At 41.2% G+C, this 22,387-nt stretch overlaps 1 protein-coding gene across 1 annotated transcript in view; it reads left to right on the forward strand.

Annotated features, from left to right (window-relative positions):
• Positions 1 to 22,387, forward strand: part of adamts3 (ADAM metallopeptidase with thrombospondin type 1 motif, 3) — a gene marked incomplete at its 5' end in the record, with an annotated part of 177,804 nt that overhangs the window by 127,666 nt on the left and 27,751 nt on the right. The window contains 8 exons of the mRNA XM_080739631.1: positions 7,775 to 7,888; positions 8,260 to 8,405; positions 8,792 to 8,967; positions 11,239 to 11,372; positions 11,960 to 12,083; positions 15,206 to 15,267; positions 16,380 to 16,458; positions 17,475 to 17,555. Of these exons, the coding sequence (XP_080595757.1) occupies positions 7,775 to 7,888; positions 8,260 to 8,405; positions 8,792 to 8,967; positions 11,239 to 11,372; positions 11,960 to 12,083; positions 15,206 to 15,267; positions 16,380 to 16,458; positions 17,475 to 17,555 (916 nt within the window). The remainder of the gene's footprint in view (positions 1 to 7,774; positions 7,889 to 8,259; positions 8,406 to 8,791; positions 8,968 to 11,238; positions 11,373 to 11,959; positions 12,084 to 15,205; positions 15,268 to 16,379; positions 16,459 to 17,474; positions 17,556 to 22,387) is intronic.

Below are 22,387 nucleotides of genomic sequence, written 5' to 3' on the forward strand. Positions count from 1 at the left end.
GTGTGCTGCTTGTCGACGCCCATTTGTGATATAAATCGCATCACAGGACAAAGCCGCCTACAGGCCAAAATTTGGGAAAATATTTTAAACATTTGGGGATTATGAGAAGTAGAGACACATCTGAAGGTGATAAAGTTGATGTTGGGCAAGGTACATGCGTTATTGATTTTTGTATTATGTTTTTTAGACAATTGAACAACTGCTGAACGTGGAGTTACAGATGGAAACACACACACACACACACACGGGGCAATTCTAATTAAGGTTGTGGGATATTAGGGATGCTAGTGCACAAATATGTACAGGTGTAATCAAAATTACATTGGGCAAGTGTCCCCTCCAAGTGTTTCTTTCTATTACAGTGGATATTTGAGCAAGACATTTTTCTTTAATGCCACACTCTCTCCAGATAGTGTTTTGTCTAATATGAAGCCCAAGCAAGTGGATTCTTGGCAGTAACTTCAAATTAACTTACTACTACTCTGAATTTCAGAGAATTCTTTGGTTTTGCATTAAACCAGGGGTGTCCAAACTTTTTTCAAAGGGGGCAACATTGGAAAATATTAAAACACCCAAGGGCCGACTATATAGACAGAATGTACTTTAGATCGGACCATAAAAAAGTCACATACCGGTACATATTCATCGCAATTACAATATTTTATTTAACTATCATCATCCGAATTTAATATCAATGGTCTTTTGTCAGGTGTGTGTGCTCTGAACAAAACACAAATAACTAAATAGCCTTTCTTTGACCCCTTCAGAATGAGACAACAGGGAACAAGGAATCCTGACAAATTATACTGTAAAATCTTCTTGTTTGATGGTGCTGGCGGGCCGTTTATAGAATTTAGGAATGAAGCTGCGGGGCATATAAAATGTGTCATCGGGACGCATTTGGCCCCCGGGCTGCACTTTGGACATTCCTGCATTAAACCCAAAGAACATCAACTCTTGTTTTACCGAGATGGAGAGACCTATCTTCTACCAGATGCTGACCTTGGCTTGTGGAGTTCAGCTCTAAGTAATTCTTCTACTTCACAGTGATGAGAAACTAAGAGAGCTAAGCCGTCAGTGACAAGGAACAGATTGCAATCACAGGCTGATGCCATGCCATTAGCAGAAAGAACATGACATAAAACGCTCCCTTGCGGGAATGCTATTGTACCCTACTGTCTTACCTGCCACTCATGATTCCACATCCCATTATTCCGACAGTTAGGTCAGTGTGAGGTTATAGGGTTAGGGTTAGATTTAGTGATAATGGTGCCAGTCGGACCAACAGGGTGTAGGAATAATGGGCTGTCAGGATAATGTCATGGCACCCAGTGACACCAGGATGACATACATCCTATGTAATTCTCCTCCCACCCATCAACCCCATGACAGGTGCCACCCAAGCCTGAAAGAATTGCCAAGCGGGGCACACCATGCACGATTTAAACCCCTAGACTCTGTGGTGATGGACAGGTACTTTAACCCTGCACCACCTGAATGCCCATATCGACTTCTTCCCTAATGTGATCTCTTAGAGCAGAGTATAGCATGACGTTATCTGAAACCAGATTGGAATTCATACTGAAGATTGTGTAATGTTTGTATTCTGTAATATACGCTCATATTTTGACCCTCTCTATTACCTTTGATTTGGATACTGATAATTTGCTTCCTTTTTTATACAGCAGGGGTCATTTTTACAAATCATGTCATCATGACCTGTTGCTTTGAAAGCTATCAGGTCTTTCAGCTTTTTCAGTTTATCTTGTGGAACTCACTACCTGACCAGCTAAGCTCTCCACAGTCTGCCTTTTATTTAAGACCCTAACAAAAGAAAACATTAGGTTTCAATTCAGGGCTTTAACAAAAGATAAGAAAACATTGAACCTGCCCTGGAGTCCTTACTGTTGGTAAAAAAGATTGTACAAACGTCTTTCTCCACAACTCCCTGATGTGCAAAGATTTGCTGATTTGCTCGCAACTTGCTGAATGACACACTTGCTCCGGCTGCCGCTGGACTCTTATCAACCACCCGCATTATAGATAACAACAAACCCTTTGGGAATAACCAAGGTTCAGTGGTGCTGACAGCACACATTTTATAGCGATGTCTTGAGCTAGAGTAGACCAAAGTATGGGTTTGGCGGTTTTGTTTATGTAGCTGATGTCATCGCCCTCCCTCGCTGATGTGTCAAGAAAGCTCACAACGCGTCACATTGCGACGCTTGTGAGCTATTTGGGAACGTTCAATTTGTGTGTGTGTTTACAGAATGTTTTCTTGTTTGCTTGTTTGTTCGTGTGTGTGTGTGTGTGTGTGTGTGTGTGTGTGCGCGCGCGCGCGCGCGTGTGTGTGCGCGTGTGTGTGTGCGCGTGTGTGTGTGTGTGTGTGTGTGTGTGTGCGCATTGATTTATAGAATTAACTGAACATTGGAAATTCCTCCTAATGAAAATAAGTTTCCCATTCAGACAGTAGCTGATGGCAATATTGCCCTTCATTATTTTCAAGGCAAAAAACACAATGTCACTCTTTCAATTATATTCAATAACATTTCTGTTCAATAGACACACCTACCGGTACACGCAGAGCCGAGGCGCACGGGTGACGCACAGAATTTCGTTCCTGTGCGCTTTTTTTTATGCATTATTTCTCGGGGTGAAGGCGGATTAACAGCAATGTGAGACCTGAGTTATCACACACGCACGCATGCACACCCACACGCACAGTCGCGCTCCTCCTGCCACTGATTCCACTCTCTCTCTCTCACACACACGCACAGAGAGCGAGGATTAGCGCAACCACAAACCCTTGATTAGCGCATGTTATGGGGGACTGCCCATTAGTCCTAAATCTCATTAGTCCTACATCTGATTAGTATTAGGTTTAGGCATTGTTTTTTTTGTTTGTTTTTTTTAAGATTTATTTTGGGGCTTTTTATGCCTTTATTTGATAGGACAGTAGGCTGACAGGAAATGGGGAGAGAGATGGGGAATGACATGTGGCAAAGGTCGTCCGAATCGGGAATCGAACCGGCGACGCCAGCAGGCATCATAGCCTAGTTTGTGGCATGCGCCTTGACCACCAGGCCAGCGGGCGCCCCAGGTTTAGGCATAGTTTTACTGAGGTTAGGGTTAGGTTTAGGTTTAGGCATAGTATTTTCACCAGGTTAACATCTTAAAAGATTTAATACAGTGGGGAAAATAGACAGAACTGCTGACAATAACCTCTGAAAATGCCAGAACTGGCCTTGTTTTTTTGTTTTGTTTTTCAGAATTTAATGTAGTTTGTTTGCATTTCAAAACTTATGGGGGAAGGCCTGCTAAATAAACGCAGACATAAAATCCAAATACATTTAGACAGTAAAATGGGAATATGAATCCAATGAAATTCTTGGCCATTGGCTATTGATAATTCCCATGAGTAGTGCTGTGCATGAAAACAGTGCATCACAGTGCTTCAAAGAATTGGCAAATGTCTGTTGCTTATGCCTTATGTAAATGAATGTGGTGACCCACAGTAAAAGGTTAAACATGACTCAAAAAATGACTCATGCTAAAAATGTTGTCACAAAGTGCTGTATGGCTGAGGTGAAAAAACAGTATGTATAGTCTTCAAAGGTCAGCTTTCATGTCTTAAACCCACGTGGTGGAAAAAGTATTAACATTTTTTACTTAAAGCTATACTGTGTAAGTTGCTCAACTAGTGGTCAGTAGCTCTATAGCAAATCGCAGTCGCGTCCACGTCTTTCGGCCGTTTTTCGTAGAAAACATATAAAGAGAAGGCTTTAGAAGCTGAAAATAACGGAGTGGGTGTTCTAAAACTTTAGCGATTTAACAGTTAGGACAATTTTAAGATTTGTTTTATAAAAAAAGTTACATGGTATAACTTTAAGTAAAAGTATCAATACTGCAATGTAGACATACTCAAGTAAAGTACAAATATCTCAAAATTGTATACACTACTTAAAGAAAAAAACAAGGTAAATCTTTCGCAATTTTTGTCTAGAATTGTTGATGACGTCACGGCACGCCCATACTGTACAATAGAGTTATAATGTACTGTACCTACAATGTACATTCTCTTCCCATCGCCCGCTGGTCGCACTCACAGCCCACAGGAAGCAACTTCCTCTGCTCGCACAGGGCTACTAGGTTAGCACTAAAACTAAAGCTATTAAAACTCATTCTGTGCCAATGACGGTTTTTGACGGTTTTTGTGTTTTTTGTATAGAAAAAAAAAAAGTGAGATCAAAGAGATGCTTTTCTCTGTTTGTGTGTTCGCTCCCTCGTTTAGCTGATTGAGAAAGTGTTCATGTGTGTTCATTCAAACAGCTCTATCTCTGGAACCATTTGTCTGATTGACAAAATTATTTTTGCCACTGAATCACAACACCTGTGTCTGTTTCTGTGGGGGGAAAAAAGTATAAAAAAAACAACATTTTTTTTCATTGCATAGTAAAGAAAAACATACAAAATCGTGGCACATCTACCTTGGAGCCATTTTGGCATTTGGCACAGAATGAGTTAAGACACGAAAATACATATAAATCTGTGCATTTAAAATTTATATTTTCACACAAATCTGGTTGTTACATTCCCATTGTTCATGAGAATGTGTTTGTTTATGTTTATTTGTTGAAATGGCGGATTAGCTAAAATTCACAGAGAGGTGACGCTGCCTCTCACCGGGCAGTGGGGCTCTAAAAGTGAGGGGCTTGCCACCCTTTTCCGTGCCACTCCCCGTAGAGGGGCGTGTCAGCGGCACTTTAAGTAGTTTAGTTTACACCACTGCTTAAACCCTATACTTCATTGACTGAATGGGTTCTCCCAGGGGTCTGTAGACTCCCTGTTTGTTAGTTTTTTACACCAAATTTGCTTGCAGAAAATAGATGATCTAAAAGCTCACAACAAGCTGCTGAGCTTGTACAGTAGATTGGCTATTTTCAGTGTACACTCTTCTCAGAGTTAGGGATGCTACTGTAAGCCGTTTTAAGCACAGTTCATTTAATTGTGAACTGAGTAGTAAATGCGGTGTCAATCAGCATAGTACCTGTGATGCTGTTGAGAACAGGACAATGCTTGTAATCTCTACACGATGCTGGCAGTGAGTGGGGCTGTTGTGAATTCATGAATTGGATCTAATTAAAGGCTGTGCCGTCTATGTCTGTTGAAGTGCCTTGGTTCTTTATGAATATGCACTGATGTGAATGATTGTTGGCATCCTGGGGTTTGATGATTATACAGTATGTACGGTAGTATTTACATGTATGGTACATCAGCACTGCCAGGTGGAAACCTTTTCCTTAAGTTGTAATTATCTTCACTGTCCACCGGTGGACCCCGGGCCACAGGTTGGATATAGCTGGTGTAATTTATACATGGTGAGACATAGTCATAGCTCTGTGCATTTACAGTACAGAGCTGAGCCTTGAGCCTTGACTCACGCAGTATAAATTAGGCTTCAGTGTCACATAGCAGATGTGGCATGTGGAATTAGAATGAGTTTCCCATTCAGATCGCATGAATGATACTGTATGGTCAAAAAATATATATATAATAAAATAAAATAAAATACGCTTTTAGGCATATTTGACACAGAGACTAGAGTAGTAATTACATTCCTCAATTTTAATGAATTGGAGGATGGTGGGAAGTGATTTCAATTTGAAGATAGGAAGACCACCCTTTATCAAATAGCATCTCGCCAAGAGTGACCTGCCACTCATGCAATGGCTTTTGAACTAATGCATATTTTTTAATTAACTAGGCCCTTTCTAAAATGCAATGTACAGTATTATATTCAAACTCTACTCTGACATTGCTGCATATAATTATAAAGTGACATTACTGCATGTACATCACAAGACATTGATATTTGTCTGAACCAAGTAAAGGAGTCCGTTCAACTGCCGCTCTTGTGCTGTGCAGTAGCTATTATAACTAAAAAGCTAGAATGAATTAATTGTTCCGTGTTTATCTTTATTCTAGGGCATTTCATAAGAATAAACACGCAACACCATAAGCTTAATGGTGCTTAATTGTATTCTTAAACAAATTCACACAGATGTCCTTATGTGAATGATCCCTAGAAGCTTAATCAGGATAACAAGAAAGAAGAAAAATGCATCTACTGTACTACAAAATGAATGTGAAGATTCATCCAAGTGTCTCTGCTTATAGATCAGTCTAGTCACTAGACTCTAGTAGTGAATCTTGAGTGGATTAACCACTTTAACCCTGGCTAGTCTGAGTGTTCCGTGGACAAATCGTGCACTTATGATAGAAGCATGATATTTGGCACACAGTTAGAACATGCAATATGGAATTTTTTTACATATACATAGGTGTAATGGAGGTGATCCGAACCTCACCACCTGGCTTCGTACCCGGGTCTCCCACGCGAAAGTCCAATATCTTAACCACTAGACCAAAGAGACATCTCTTTGGTCCAGGGGAGATACTATACTTTTGAGGCTTCAAGGCTGGGGCTGCGACTCTCTCCGTCTCACTCACCCCCCTTTGACCTCCTCCTACGGGGAAGCCAGAATTCGGGTCACGGCACCAATGTAACAGTGGTGATCCGAACCTCCCCACCCGGCTTCGTACCCGGGTCTCCCACGCGAATGTCCAATATCTTAACCACTAGACCAAAGAGACATCTCTTTGGTCGGGGGAAGATACTAGACTTTTGAGGCTTCAAAGCTGGGGCTGCGACTCTCTCCGTCACATAGGGACATTGCAGATTTGTCTTGGGAAACTTGTGGGAGCCAATCAAAGTTGGGCTCTCATAGACTTTACTATACAGTAAAATAATACAAACAATAAATATTCGTTAAGTAGCATGTCAAACTAGCGTTTTTTCGGGATTCTGAATCCAATGCAAGCATTTGTTTTGCACAAAAAACATTCCATTCCGAAACACGGCCCCCACAAAACTGTGAAAAGTGACGACTCATCACTAAACCAAAGTGTTATGGGGCTGTTTTTAGCCCAAGGAATGTTTTTCGTGCAAAACAAATGCTTGAATTGGATTCAGAATCATGAAAACCCCCGAGGTTGACCCCTCACATGCTACTTAAAGCATATTTATTTTTTGCATTATTTTACTGTGTAGTAAAGTCTATGAGACGCCAACTTTGATTGGCTCCCACAAGTTTCCCAAGACAAATCTGCGATGTCCCTATAGCCAAACATTTTCCATATTGCATGTTCTAACTGTGTGCCAATTTCATGCTTCTATCATAAAGTGCACGATTCCATCAACCTACTGCCCGAAATGCCCGGACTAGTCATCCCTGTTAGGTGAATATTGTCACGTTTATTCACAATTTTGGTTAACCGACCGGTACATGTATGTGCCAACAGATGTACTAATTATAGGCTACAGCACATACGTACTAAATGTGTAGGCCTACCTAAATATTTGATGTTTAATCTCTGTTTACGAGCATTTCGGGCAATAAAACCCTATGACATAATGTTGTGTTCTTGACCGCCGAGGAACCCTGACCACTGAAGCCCAGGTGGGCCTTTGTAGTAAAGCAGCTACATTATACAGAGTGTGATGTGCAATCACATGCTAATCCTAGGAAGAGCTTTTAAATAAATGCTACAGCTACATAGAATCCATTGGAACACAGGTAATCTTTTCAATTTCCATCAAAGTACATTTTTTTGACAGATTTCTGCCCGAAAGTGATGGCACACAGTACTGGTAATGCTTGGACATAATGGACAGTAATCATCCTCCCATGTCAATTTCTCTTCTTCTTTTCAGTTCCGGACATTTGACCCATGTAAGCAGCTGTGGTGCAGTCACCCAGATAACCCTTATTTCTGCAAGACCAAGAAGGGCCCTCCCCTCGATGGAACAGAGTGTGCACCTGGAAAAGTTAGTTTCATGCTCTTTTTTTGTCTACTTTTCCACCCTGGAACGAAATAAAATCCTCAGTGTTGAATAGACTCCAAAGAGTGTACAAATGGAACCAAATTAATTTGTACACTCTTTAGAGTTACGTTAACATGTTGAGGGCTTTACTTTGAATGAGTCATTCTGTATGGCTGACTCTGTATCTCTCTCTCTGTCTCTCTATGTCTACCTCTCTCTCTCTCTCTCTCTCTCTCTCTCTCTCTCTCTCTCTCTCTCTCTCTCTCTCTCTCTCTCTCTCTCTCTCTCTCTCTCTCTCTCTCTCTCTCTCTCTCTCTCTCTCTCTTCTCTCTCTCTCTCTCTCTCTCTTGTCCTCTCTCTCTCTTCCTTTGCAGTGGTGTTACAAAGGCCATTGCATGTGGAAGAACCCTAACCAGGGTAGGCTAGATGGTGCCTGGGGGTCCTGGACCAAGTACGGCTCCTGCTCCCGTTCCTGTGGAACCGGGGTCCGCTTCCGTACACGCCAGTGCAACAACCCAGCGTGAGAACCCAGCACTTACTGTAGCAGTGTAAAAATAATTATGTAATTTCTTCAACTGTCATTGCTGGTATTCATTATGTATTCTATGAGTCATCTACCAGCAAAACGAGGAACAATTTAACCAATTTAATCTAATTTCATACTTCAGCTGACATTGAAACATCTAATTTTGAAAGGTTTTAACAGCATCTTCTGTTTTGGTCCGTGGCCTATTTATTTGGTCCTTCACATGAATATGTTTGAGAACCACTGATCTAAGATGTGTAGGGTGCTCATTTACAACACAATTACACTTGTGGCTCTGGTTTTCTCCTCAGAAACCCCTCTCATTGCTTCATACATTTTCTCTGTTGTGCCATTGGTTCATGTGTTCCATTTCCTCCAAGGCCCTCCAATGGCGGCCAGGACTGCCCCGGCGTGAATTACGAGTACCAGCTGTGCAACACTGACGACTGCTCCAAGCACTTTGAGGACTTCCGTGCGCAGCAGTGTCAACTCCGCAACCCCCACTTTGAGTTCCAGAGCACCAAGCATCACTGGCTGCCCTACGAGCATCCAGACAGTAAGCCTGCCAAACCACAGCCTGCAGACAGCTTCTTGATTGTGTGTGTGCGAAAGGGCATGCATGCTCATGAATATATGCTAGGGACTCCCATACTTGTTGTTACACCATTTAAACATTTAGCCAATCTAAATGTTTGTAGATTGGCTATTTTTGAATATTGTTAGTGTAAATTATGTTTTTTAAGTAGTTAAATTGTTCCTAATTTTGCTGGGGACCCTCTGGAACTCACTTTGAGAAGCACCTTTCTAGACGAAGATGCTCCCACATTCTGGCCACATATGTTTTTTCTTTTTCTTTTGTTCTCATTTAACCAGTAAAAAGAAAAACACTTTTATAAGTATGCATTGACCAATAGGCTGAATATTGAGTCAGTGAAGTTTCAAAATCTAAAGAACCTAATGCAACAGTAAAACACCAATTAAAAACAGCTACTAGCAAGGACATCTGCTGTAATCTTTTTAAAACTCCTTAGTGAAATTAATGAAATTAATTTGAGGCCCGCCTGAAGGTCGTTCCAAGCTCAGGGGCGAAAATAAAATGGGCTTCTTTTACCTGCCTCAGTTCGCTACAGTAAGTAGTTCACACAGAACATATCGCCGCCAGGCATTGGATCTTACGTTAAGTTTTTTTTTAATCAAAACGAACAGATGATTACCAACATTACCTTTGTAAAGGAAGATGTACTGTACCAGTGATTTCACCTGCATTAGGTTAAAGACTACCAACCAAATGAATACTGAGGGGAATGATGCGCCCTGAATGCACAGCTTGAGATACATCTCTATGTACAGTAGTATGATGGAGCTCAGACTTAACCATAAACAAACCCGATTCGCCCATTTATTGTCATACATGGAGGAGATCTGGTTGTCTAGTGCCACAGATATAGTATTGTATGGGACAGAACGACTTCAAAACTTGCCACGTGTATCGGCAAGGACTGGAGATGACGTGTCATTCGGATATTGTCCAGAACTGTCGATCCAACTAATATGCCCTTATATGGGCATTCCAATATGTCCATATTGGCAAAAGGGACCCAGACAGATGGGTACAACGGGTTGTCTGACAAAGCCCCAGACACTTATAGACTAGCAGACATATTGTTCGGATCAGCGGTGCAACGTAGGTGTGAACCTCAAGTTATATTTGGCTAATATACAGTAGTGGACAAGCAAATCTATAAACAGTATCACCATAGACCACATACATCACAATTTCATTCTGTAAAGACAGAGAGCTGTATTTTGATTGTCTTAAGTACCAGCTCTTAATGCCTTAACTTAAAGTCCTGTCCATATTGTCTCCGACCACCAAATGTCCGACTTTTCCGACGTGCAGCTTTCCAAACTCTAATTCGGTGTAATGCTTTTCAGAAGATGCGAGTGACGTCATTTTGTAGTTGAACCGGACCTTTCCGACGAAAGGTTCAGTGGTCGGAGTCAGTATGGACAGGCCTTTAAGTTATGGCATGAGAGCTGGTACTGTACTGTAATGTTTGAAGTTGAGCTTATTGTCCAACCAGATACCAAGGTATTTGTATGGTGGTCGGTGGTCCATCCAGCCTGGAGATGTTACCCTGAGCTACAACAGTGCACTGGGGACTGTGTGATTGTGTGTGCATGTGTGGTCTCATGAGTGATGAGTTCTGTTAGTGCGGTTCAGATTGCTTGAGCTTGAAGAGCTCCTGTCGGAATAGAACCAAGCATTAAGGAGCTGATGGAGAGGACGTTCCGTGCACATACAGTTTCCAGTCTGTGCCTGTCATTTATGAATAATAGCTTTCATTGTCCCTTCTTGCTCCATGAGCCTGTTAATCTACTACGGATCACAGCGTTGTGCTTGTATGGGTCCTGGGAGCATATAACCATTCATCTGTTACATCCAAAACGCTATGTCAGAAAGATGTACAGTAGCATCATGTACTTGTATTTTTTTTTTAACCAGGTAGATGTTGGCTTCACATACATCTCCGCCCATCAGAATGGTCTAAGGAAACACATAAACACCACCATATTTACAAACTATTTCAAACATTTTAATGATTCTAAAAGGTTTGATAATTATGAAAAAGGAAAAAACTGAAAAATCCAAATCCAAACCTATTCCTTGCAGGACTTAACAATAACCTACATGAGTCCCTTTTCTCTGCACCCAGACATATCTTTTTATGACAGCAGTAGTGGAAATGTTGGAAATAGACACTCTTTTATTCTATTGTTGCCTTTTCTAATGAATGTTTCTCATTTATTTCTGGCCTTGATTCAGCCAACAAGAGATGTCACTTGTACTGCCAGTCAAAGGAGACAGGAGACGTGGCTTACATGAAACAACTAGTGCATGATGGAACACGATGCTCCTACAAGGACGCCTACAGTATCTGCGTACGTGGAGAATGTGTGGTAAGAGTTCTCAAAGCCATCAATTGAAAGAACTGTCTGACATTATTATTACTATTGTGCCGTTGGAATGTTAAAACCATCAAAAGAAAATCACAGAATGTTCTCAGACCTTAATCTAGAGATGCAGTGTGTGTGTGTGTGTGTGTGTGTGTGTGTGTGTGTGTGTGTGTGTGTGTGTGTGTGTGTGTGTGTGTGTGTGTGTGTGTGTGTGTGTGTGTGTGTGTGTGTGTGTGTGTGTGTGTGTGTGTGCGTGCGTGCGTGCGTGCGTGCGTGCGTGCGTGCGTGCATGAGATAGATGATAGCGAGAGAGCGAGTGAGAGCATGATTGACAATAATCTAAACTTTCTATTCTTTCTGTGAACAGTTAGAGTGTGACCTTTCCTCCAACTACATTTACATTCATATGTAAACAGCATGTTGTGGCCGTTCAATCGATCCAATACATAATGGAATCACCCAACCGTCTGTAGAGGGTGGGCACTCCATCACAGCTTATTGGCAATATTACAAATCCATGAACAAAGAAATGTCTCTCTGCTCCCTCACTGGGTTCACTCTTAACCGCATGATTCTGGTTTGATTCTCAGAAAGTCGGCTGCGACAAGGAAATAGGCTCGAACAAAGTTGAGGACAAGTGTGGGGTTTGTGGAGGAGACAACTCTCACTGCCGCACGGTTAAAGGGACCTTCACCCGCACGCCCAAGAAACCTGGTAAGGTCCCACATCACACAGTGTTGAAGGCAGAAACCACTTTGTGTTAATGACGGTGCCCATTGCCGGTAGTATCAACACTCTCAGAATAATGTTGTCCAGGTACTTTTATTCACAGAGAAGTATGGGCAAACCGCGATGCGGCGGAAGTCTTCCTTGGAGTAAACACACGTTCATGGTTTACTCATGCCTACTTCTGAATAAGCACCTGAAGGTACCTGCAGTGCTGGTAGTTATTTTTCTGATATTGAACTCTTTTGAGCCGTGCACCCGGTTAACAGTGGATAAACCAGTAGCTGCAATACGATTTGCTCTAGCCTTGTTGCCTACACCTGAGGTCTCAGGTGCTACAAACTTGCTGGTAACAGCATCAACAGAATACCGGAATACTTTCACAGTATTGATAATTTAGTGATAATTGAACAGACTCTAACTTCTAACAATCGAATGGACCCATTTGGTTACCTTGATTGTTTACACCCTCAGCTCAGACTTACAAGTGAATAAATTAACACTTGAAAGGTCTCTGACAAAACACCAAAAGATACTGTTCGCAAAGGTAATGCCATGGTTATATTTTGTTCTCAGTGAACGAAGGAAGCATGAGCTCTGTTCTGGGCTCTCCCCAGGTTGGCAAAGGGAGAGCAGCGCCCAGGATTACAGCTTAGGCAATTGTCACTGGGTGGAAAATGAGTTACAGTGCAAAATCATGGGATAAAAAAAAAGAAATGTAAAAACAAATTGCATTGCAGAAGCAATGCAGACTATGTTGGCACAGTATCAGGATCCAAGCAGTGTGTGTACAGGCCACTGTTCTAGCCAATACATTGTGTTTAGATTTCTCCAGATGTATCTGTACACAGAGATCTCTGATCATCTGGCTGTGTGAGACTATTGCAGACATATGGCAGGCCTGAGGAGACAGACAGATGAAATGAGAAAGAAACAAGAATAATGGCATGCATGTAGATCTCCTGACTGGGGGCTTATCTCACAAACAGCTGCATGAGCCCAGTACGCCAGGAAATAACTTCCAGCTTTTTCCCCCACACACAGATGTAATATATAATGTATAAATATACAGATCCATCTAAAAGAATTAGAATATTGTGTAAAGGGAGCACGGTGTCGCACTTGGTAGTATTGTCGCCTCACAGCTAGAAGGTCCTGGGTTCAATTCCTGCCGGGGGACGCTGTGGGCACTGGGGGTGTGTTCTCTGCTCCACATCATCAGCTCCCATACCCTAGGTGGGGTTGGCGAAAGGGCCTTTCTGTGTGGAGTTTGCATGATCTCCCCGTGTCCCCTGTAGGTCTCTATAATGCCTCCCCCTGCCCTGGCCAACGTGTTCCTTCCATATGCTATGTCCAACCGGGGAAGCTCATGCACTGAAGGAATTGAATGAGGTCAGTTCAGGGCTTTCCTCAGGTTGGCAGAGAGAGAGCTGCGCCCAAGATTACAGCTTAGGCAATTGGCACTGGGTGAAAAATGGGTTACAAAATCGTGGGATCAAAATGTTGAGGGAAAAGAAAAAGAATATTGCGTAAAAGTTAGATTTCTTCTTTAATATAATAAAATAATTGAAACTTTCATATGTTCTAGATACATTGCGCATGCAGTGAAATATTCCAAAAAATGTTTTGTTTAAATTTAGAATGTTTATGGCATACAGCTCATGAATATCAATAATCCTTATCTCAAAATATTACAATATTGTAAGAGACCACTCAAAACAAGGGTTTATAACAGAGAAATGTCAACCTTCTGAAGTCAGAGTTGCTTGAAGTCCAGTAGGAAGTTTCCCGCAGTCAGTTATGATTTGGGGTGCTAGGGCATCTGCATGCTTTTTTTTACACAATATATATATATTTTTTAGATGGATCTGTATATGCATTGCGTTGCGGGTCGTGATGCAATGCGTTGTGAGCTTGTACAGCGGCTACATGCCCTGATCCATAAAAGGTTGGGAACTACTGCTTTATGCAACATTTATTTAAATTCACAGCTGGTTGGTATGCCCCAGATACAGTCTGGTGTATAGTGATTCTACTCAAGGGAGCCTGCTAACTTTACAATCATTCACAAAGGCAGGTCCATTCAGCAAGATTCATTTAGATAAATAACACTCATGTTAGAGAAACAAGTGCCTCTGTTATTCTGTCTTGTCTCTACACAGCACTGCATGCTTTTCATTGTTTTGACTTCTCAGAGTTACCAGAGTGCACATTAGAGAAGCATTGAATGGAGAGATTAACTGTAGTAATTGACGTGTTTTGGCATTTGGATTTCATAGTTGGAACTTGGAATACTTAATGAATTTCTCATGGCAAACTATGCTCAAGTCCTCTGAATCCACAGGGAACAGAGTAAAAGATCAATTCTCTCTCTCTCTCTCTCTCTCTCTCTCTCTCTCTCTCTCTCTCTCTCTTACTCATAATGCACGCATGCATGCACACACACCAAAATGCAGTGACCACAACTGCTCCAGGAGACAATTGGTTATGCTTTGTGGACTGGTACAACGCTAACTGTCTACTTACTGTAGTGTCAAACTAAACAGGGGTTTCCTCTTTTTTTGGCTGATGTATCTTAACATTAACTTTAAGCATGAAGTGTGTGTGAACGATGCTGTAATAACAAAGAGAAAGATGAAAGAGTTTAATTACATCCCATACTGGTTTCTTGATGCCATCTCAGATCCTTTTATCACTGCTTTTGGTCGGCAGATACAGCAACAGAGAATTGTAATGTGAGCTGAAAGGTTTTTAGTTTGAGACCATATGGGGAAAAAGAGCTGGTATACTGCCTCAGTTGTACTGCATGCATTATTGCAACTTACAGATCAGTGGTTCTCAAAAGTGTTTTATTTCTAGGTTCTCCATAACTAATGCTGAGTGTGTACAAATCTGTACTCTCTTAGAGTTACAGACCTCCAAGGGTTCATTTGAACCCCCCCTAAGGAACGCTGCAGGGTCACTGGACCCACACTTTGAGAACCACTGATGAAGATTGGTGTGTGAAGGCTTCAATTGTTACAGGACACACCTTGTTTAAACTGTGATTGACTCACCGTGGTGTCTGCCCGTCTCTGTCTCTAACAATAATCACTCACCTTTTTTAACAGGAAAACAGTTAAGCAAGAGATGCCATAAAGACATCCCTATGTTGGAAAACACAATATGCAAGTATCCAGTGTTACTGAGCCTCTCACAGCGTCGTCTATGTCATAGTGTTTCTGTTTGATTGATTGCTTGTAGTTTGGCCAGATGATTAGATTAATGACTAACACGGCACGCTGTAGAAACATTGGAATGAAGAACAACAGCTGTTGCTGTTTTCTTTTCCGTAGCACTGTCTAAGTTGTCCAAATATATTATGATATTATTTTCCAATCCCGTCTATCACAACACAACTGTCTCTGGTTAATGATCCAATCAGCTTTGCTCCCATAAAAACTGTGTGCTGTGTCATGAGTATTTCTGTTGTTGTCTGTCACCAGTAACAGTCTTCAAGTCTAGTGAGCAGTCCTGAGAGTTATTTCAGCTTTAGTGCTTGGGGCCAAAGATAATAGCGGGGGTTAACAGACCTTCACGGCCCTCCATTGGTAGTGTGATACCTCAACTATCCTTTTGTATCTGAGACTAAAACGTAAGCGCACACTAGTGCTTTATGTACACCTCTGCACAATCTCTTTCATTTAATCATTGTGTGGGTGAGTGAAGTGCTTTCCTTCGCTAATGTGCCATCAAATTTGTACAGTAATTTCTACCTCCCGATCACCCGGTGGTTGTGAGGTTGGTTGCAATCATTGGCTATTCTTCTCCCAGCTGAAAAGTAGCCTGCCGTCTCTGCAATTTTGTCAGATTGCTGTTTTATCTTTGTGATACAGATCATGCATCTGCCACATTTGCACCTGTAGTTCACATCAGGTGAACTCGGGGAAAGAGTGCCAGCTGCCTTCATAATACCCCCCGCCCCAGCCCCCCGCCCGCCCGCCCACCCACCCCCACCCCAAGCGACTCCAGTGCATCCGCAGTAGGCAACAGTGGTTTGGTGTTTCCCCGTCAAAGCTAAATGGCAAGTAATAATGGCACTGTAGCTGATTGCCCGGCAAGTGCCACTGCTTTGCCATTTCAGCCTTGACTACATAATTAGTGTGCTTCAACTGTCTGATGCAAGTTGTTATGATTTCCCTGCGCTATGCAAATGAGAAATGCTTCCGGGTGTCATAAGAGTCAATGTCAGAGAAAAATGTGCGAAAATAATAAAATAACTGGTTCGTTCCATTTCAAGGGAAGACGAGAGGAGCCTTCTTCTTGCCCAAAGGAGCTCGAAATGTGTATCTGAATGAAACCGAGGATTCTAGAAATGTACTTGGTGAGTCAGTGTAGGTTTGCAGCTGGTGGACATCCTTGGCAAAAAAGGCAACTTTGCAGCTCTAGAGAGCAAAGCTTGTCTACCATGCCACGTTTGAAATTATGGCTAAAGGCCTTCTCATTCTGTTCATATTTCATAGCATAATGTTGTCAAATTGCTTAACCTCAGATCTCTCTGGTGAAAATAGCAAATCACCAAGCTCACAACGTGTCCCAGTGCGATGAGTTGTGACAGGGTGGATCTGCTATTTTGACATGCCCAGAACAGGGACGCTGGGGTTCATGTGGTTAACAATGAATGTGTGTTTTCATAACAGTCACTTGTACATTTCAGTGGTTAGATATGAATGAGGAACCTTTACGTCATGTTTCAATTCAACCATCTCTTCTAGGCTTCTGAAGCCAGGAGAGAACTGCTCTAAATATGCACATTGTTCCCAACCTGTGGGCTGAGGCCCACTGGTGGGCCGCGGGGGTATTGCAAGTGGGCTCCCAAATAATTAGCAAAACACTACGATTTTAATGATAATGTAAAAAAATTCTAAACGATGTATGTAACTCATTTTCTTTAAAACCTTGAGAAATGTGTTTTCATTGTTATACCAAAAAATAAGAACGTAAAGTATGTTGGTTCCATTGATCCAAGCGATCATTAAAATAAACATGCTCTGAAAATGCGTGTGGCCTACCCATCTAGCCACTTGTTAAGTGGTCATATTGCTAAGTGGTCTGTTGGGTGGGCAGTGAACGCTTTTAAGATTTTCAAGGGATCAAGAAAAGGTTGGGAACCACTGGCATATTCTGTATACTGTATGCGTTTTCTTTCTCAAGTCTTCCAGCTTTTGTAGAGCAAAGTGAAGAAAGCCTCTGGGGCATGTGTGTGATGTCCACCTCTGCAAACGTCATGATAGCAGTTTTTCTTTTGAAGCTCACTCACATATCATTGTTATTATCTTTTCTAACCCTTGTTACTTCCGCTGCTGCTGCTCCTGCTGCTCCTGCTGCACACGTGCAAAGGTTACCTTAAGATGTTTCTCATTCCACCTGGCGCTAGACATGTGATCATCCAAGAACATGAGGCCTCCCCTCAAATTCTTGGTAAGTGTGACTCTCTCTTTCTCTCTCTATCTCTTCTGATACTTAGTCATACCAAGACAACAAAACGCAAGCTAAGGCTGACGTGATGTCCACGCAAATTCTTGACCTTACCATCGATTAGATCCTCCTTGTCTAAGAGTTCTGGGAAGGGTGGGTTTACACAGCATCATAGATCGAAGTGTGTATCTGAATCTGAGCATCGCAGTATGTGCATACCGCTAGCCTAATGCAGCGATTAGGGGCCCACTGGTGGGCTGTGACTGTATTGCAAGTGTGTCCTCAAATAATTGGTAAAACACTCAAATATTATTGATAATATAACATTAATATTAATACAGGCATGTTAAAAAATGTCTTGGTATTTTTTCTATAATATCTTGAAAACGTATTTTCATAGTGACACCGATAAATAAAAAAAAGTATACTATACGTTAGTTCCATCGATCCAAGTCGGAACACTGTATTTTATCGAGTCTGAATTTTACTTTCGTATCTACGAAAGTCTTGGCCCGCATCCCCCAGAGTGTCCCGAGCACTTTCACCAGTAACAGTTACTATAGTCCATATTTTTCAATAGGTACAGTATGTGCTTTAAATATGTTTAACGCCATTTTGTCCTCCTTGTTTACTACCTGTTTACATTGAGTGTAATTCTGTCTTTCACCGGGTGCGGGTCACTACCGCTCATTGAGGAATACAGGGAACTTCTGACAGAACCCCAGATGGCATTAAAACACACATTTATTGAAAAATATGGACTAATACATTGAACAAAGAGTTAACATTTGGGTCAACCTGGTAGGCACTAGGCACCTATATATATTGGTTTTGTACATGTACGGAGAAGTATGGGCTTTACTGGTGAAAGTGCAGGATGCTCTGGGGGTGCAGGCCAAGACTTTCGTAGGTACGAAAGTAAAAGTCAGACTCGATAAAGTCTTTATCCAAGGCTACCGGAAAACACAGTCTATTGATTGATCATTAAAATAAACATGCTCTGGAAATGCACGTGGCCCACCCATCTGACCACTTAACACAGCAGCCGTGTTAACTGGTCAGATGGGTGGTCCGTGTGCATTTTTGAGATTTTCAAGTGGGCCCTGATCCAGAATAGGTTGGGAACCACTGGACTGGACTACTGTATGACCTGGTCACACAGTTAATTTTAACAGACTGGAAAGTTGGAGGAAAAGGAAGGCAGACAAGATAATTTGACAATAGCGCTTTACATAAACCATTAAGCAGTAAGGACATTTGTAAAAAAAAAAATATGTACCAAAAAAAAAAAGAATTACAAACAGAAAACTAATTGAACAAAATGATTAGAAGAACCTCAGTAAAAGGCAGCGGCAAACAGAAAGGACTTGAATTAAAACAACTGAGAGTTGTAGTACAGAGGTTGTTTAAGCATTTTGCAGAAAAGCTTTTATTATAGTTGAAAGGCAATCTGTTTTGAAGTCTGCCTTTTACAACAAGTTCAAATTCAGACATCAATTAGACAAACTAAATGCAGGAACTAAAATAACAGAATAATCCCTTAAAGGAACCGGTCTTGCACATTATAAGGTTGCTAATGCTTTGAATTGCAACAGAGATACTAAAAGAGTAGCTTGGGGAAACATTCCCTCAGCTCATTAAACAAGCCTACTAGAAGAAGTCATTCCACCATTGAAAGGATGAATGATTTACCTGATGTTTTGTTTTTAAACTGTGGAACACAGCAATTAACAACCATTTCACTCTGGAAGTGAAATACTGTATTTAGCTACAGCTACAATTTGAGAAATGATATAACATCTCATCCGCACTGCACACGAGCGAGCTATGCGGCACAATGTCCTGCGAAACACTGTCCGCATATGGAGCGTCACCCATTGCGTTGCAACGTAGCCTGAACCAATCAAATAAAGAAATAATTTTAAAAAAGTGTTTGGGGGGCGGGACATGGCCATTTACCTCTATGGACATCGTCGCAAAACCTCGTTCAAATAGAGACCCTGCGAGCGAAAACAGGAGGGGTGGACTACGACGCGATCAGGACGTCCTCAGTGAAACAAATGTATGAGATTTTGCATCGCTCGCATCGCATCGCATGCAGTGCGGATTAGCTGTAAGTTTTAGTTTCTGTTTATTTTTCTAGATGAATCAAGAAGCATATTTCTTTTTTTATTATTTCTTAATCCCTATTTGTACTTGTAGATCTGCTATTGGCTCAACAGCAATAGTTTTGTTGGGTTCATCCATTTTGAACCTGATGACTGAAATACATTTATCAGCAGGGCCCACTTCTTTCTTTGGTTAGATGTTACCCAGCTGGAGTCCTAAGGAAGTGACACCACCTCCCTTTCCCCTGCTATTTTAGATGGTTCACATGTTTCTTGTGGGTGTACTCCCGACTGCTCTGGGATTGACACAACAATATTTTATGCTGCTGCTGAAAGCGTGAATGCGCTTGACAGTTTCCCGTGAGGAATCAGAGAATAAATTATTATGTAAAATGGATCATGATGCAAAAAAAGAAAAAGGCTTTTCTGAATTTAACACAGGATATACTGTACTGTTAAAAAGGGGCATACGAACTCAAAATACGTGCAGTGAACAATATAACAGGCATTATTCTTTGACTTATTATGCATTGCTGCAGGCTTTGCTGTCTTTAGCATTGCATAGTTAAAAAAATATATATATACGGGGTGAGGGCTTAAGGAAGAATTACAGGATTGAGTTAACCACTTCAGCCCCAGATAAGATAAGACTTTTATTGATCCCGCTGGGGAAATTCAGCGCAGTCAAGACAGTCACAGTACAGCAGTTAAAAACAGATTAGGTACAGGGCAGAGGGAGGAAAAAAGTACGTAGATACAGAATGATGGAATGACATCACAGTCAAAGCAATATACTCAATTGGCTGACCATAGCTCCCCTCCAGGAGTCAATACTTTTCCTCCAAAGCTCTTTGCCAATAACTGACTGATCTACAAACTTGTGAGCTCTGATATTTTCACAGAATGTTTGCCTATTTTTGCCAAATGTTCCCGCACAGTATTAGGACATCATGGTCAGATTAGGGACTTTAGGGTTTAAGGGTATAGAGAGTTGTCAGAAGAGAAGGAATAAAGCTCTATAAAGGGACGAGTTTGACTATGAGGTTGGCCAATTAAAGCAATGGTTCTCTCATGAAAATATTTAGCTGTCAAGTAAATCATGTAAATGCACTGTAGGGTGTTTTTCTTGATTCCTCATTTTTCCATGTCAAAAAGGATTAGTTTGACAAAAATTAAGCGAGGCCATCTCCATGACATTTTCCCTGTCACTGTACTGAATAATCTGTTAAATAAATTAGGAAAGCTAATAGTTTTTTTTTCTTCTTCTTTTTAACATGCCAAGGAAAATTTGCTCACACATTTACAAGTACCTACGGTGATGATATGGAATTATTTATTCCCTGAGCTATTTAAAACCTTTCCAGTGTGGTAGTTAAAATGCAATTGGAGGAAAGTGGTGTCTACTATAAGTGGTGTCTACAGTATAGTAGGAGTATCATTGCAGATACATTGTTAGGTTAAATATAAATAATGTTGGAGCTTTCTGATAGTTCAACAAAATGTACTTGTGCATGCAGGCAGCAATTCCGTTTGTGGGGAATTTAACTTCTGGAACTATACAATACAAACAATTTTTAAACCACAGCATCCGTATTCTGTGGAGAATGTTTGCAGAAAATAGCAGATCTCCAAGCCCACAGCGTGTGTAAAGTATAGAAACCCGGATGGACTAAGGGTTTAAGTGGTTAGCCATGTTGTTGATCAACCCCTTTGAATAACCCCTCCAACGTTTAGCTTTATCCTGGCCACTTTGAAAGCATTTATTCTCAAATAGGGCAACAGTTACAGTTGTAATCAAACCAATCAATTTAAATTAATCCATTGAATTGGACTAAGTTAATCAAACTCATCGATTTGACACACTGTGATTTGACGCATAGTGAGCATGCATGTGATCTTTTTTTAACGTACTTGCTTCTCAGTTATTCGATTAATCCAAAAAGCAATCTATAGAATAATCACAAAGAAAATAATAGATTACGGCCACAATTAGTTAACTGAATATTCAAAAATATTCAGTTGAGTGCAATATTTAGTAGGTTCGGTAAATGTAGTGCGCCAAAGTCCTTGTACTTTCTGTGGATGTAGGGCTCTTTTTTTGTGACTGTTAGGCAGAATGCATACGCTTTTTGCAATACACTCAATTGAGTGGCAGTTTTTGCAGGGTTATTTTTATGATTTTGGTTTCTATGGTGCAAACCATCTAGAACAGCTTTCATCCATAATGTATGTCCTCTACTGCAGACTAATGTTCAAAATATTTTTTTTCATGGGGGGCACTTTAAGTTTTAAAGAGCCCTAGGTGGGCTATATAACATGAATATGTCATGTAGCCCATAAACACAGTGACGCAATTAAAATGAAACACAAATAAATTAGGCTATCAAACAAAGCACTAGCAGACATGTCAAGGCACAAAGCCTTAGACGTACCATGTACTTCAAACTTAACACATAAAAAGGAAATGACATGTCCGTACGGAAACACAACCACAGTGAATGCATCGCGTTCCCCACTTAAACCCTATATTCTTAGTGAAACCGTGCAGCTGTATTTGGTCTGCTTCCTACCGAATCTCTTCACTAGAAATAGAGAGCCACGACACGCTGTGAGCTGGGAGATTGTCTAATTCTGATGCATGTTACCCTCCAGAATAAGGGGTGCTATTGGGGTTTAAGGTTACGGTGGTCGCCACCTCCACAGCTGAAGGAAAAGAAAAGAAAACCT

Source organism: Nannobrachium achirus, assembly GCF_963921795.1.
Source record: "Nannobrachium achirus genome assembly, chromosome: 12".
Taxonomy (NCBI): domain Eukaryota; kingdom Metazoa; phylum Chordata; class Actinopteri; order Myctophiformes; family Myctophidae; genus Nannobrachium; species Nannobrachium achirus.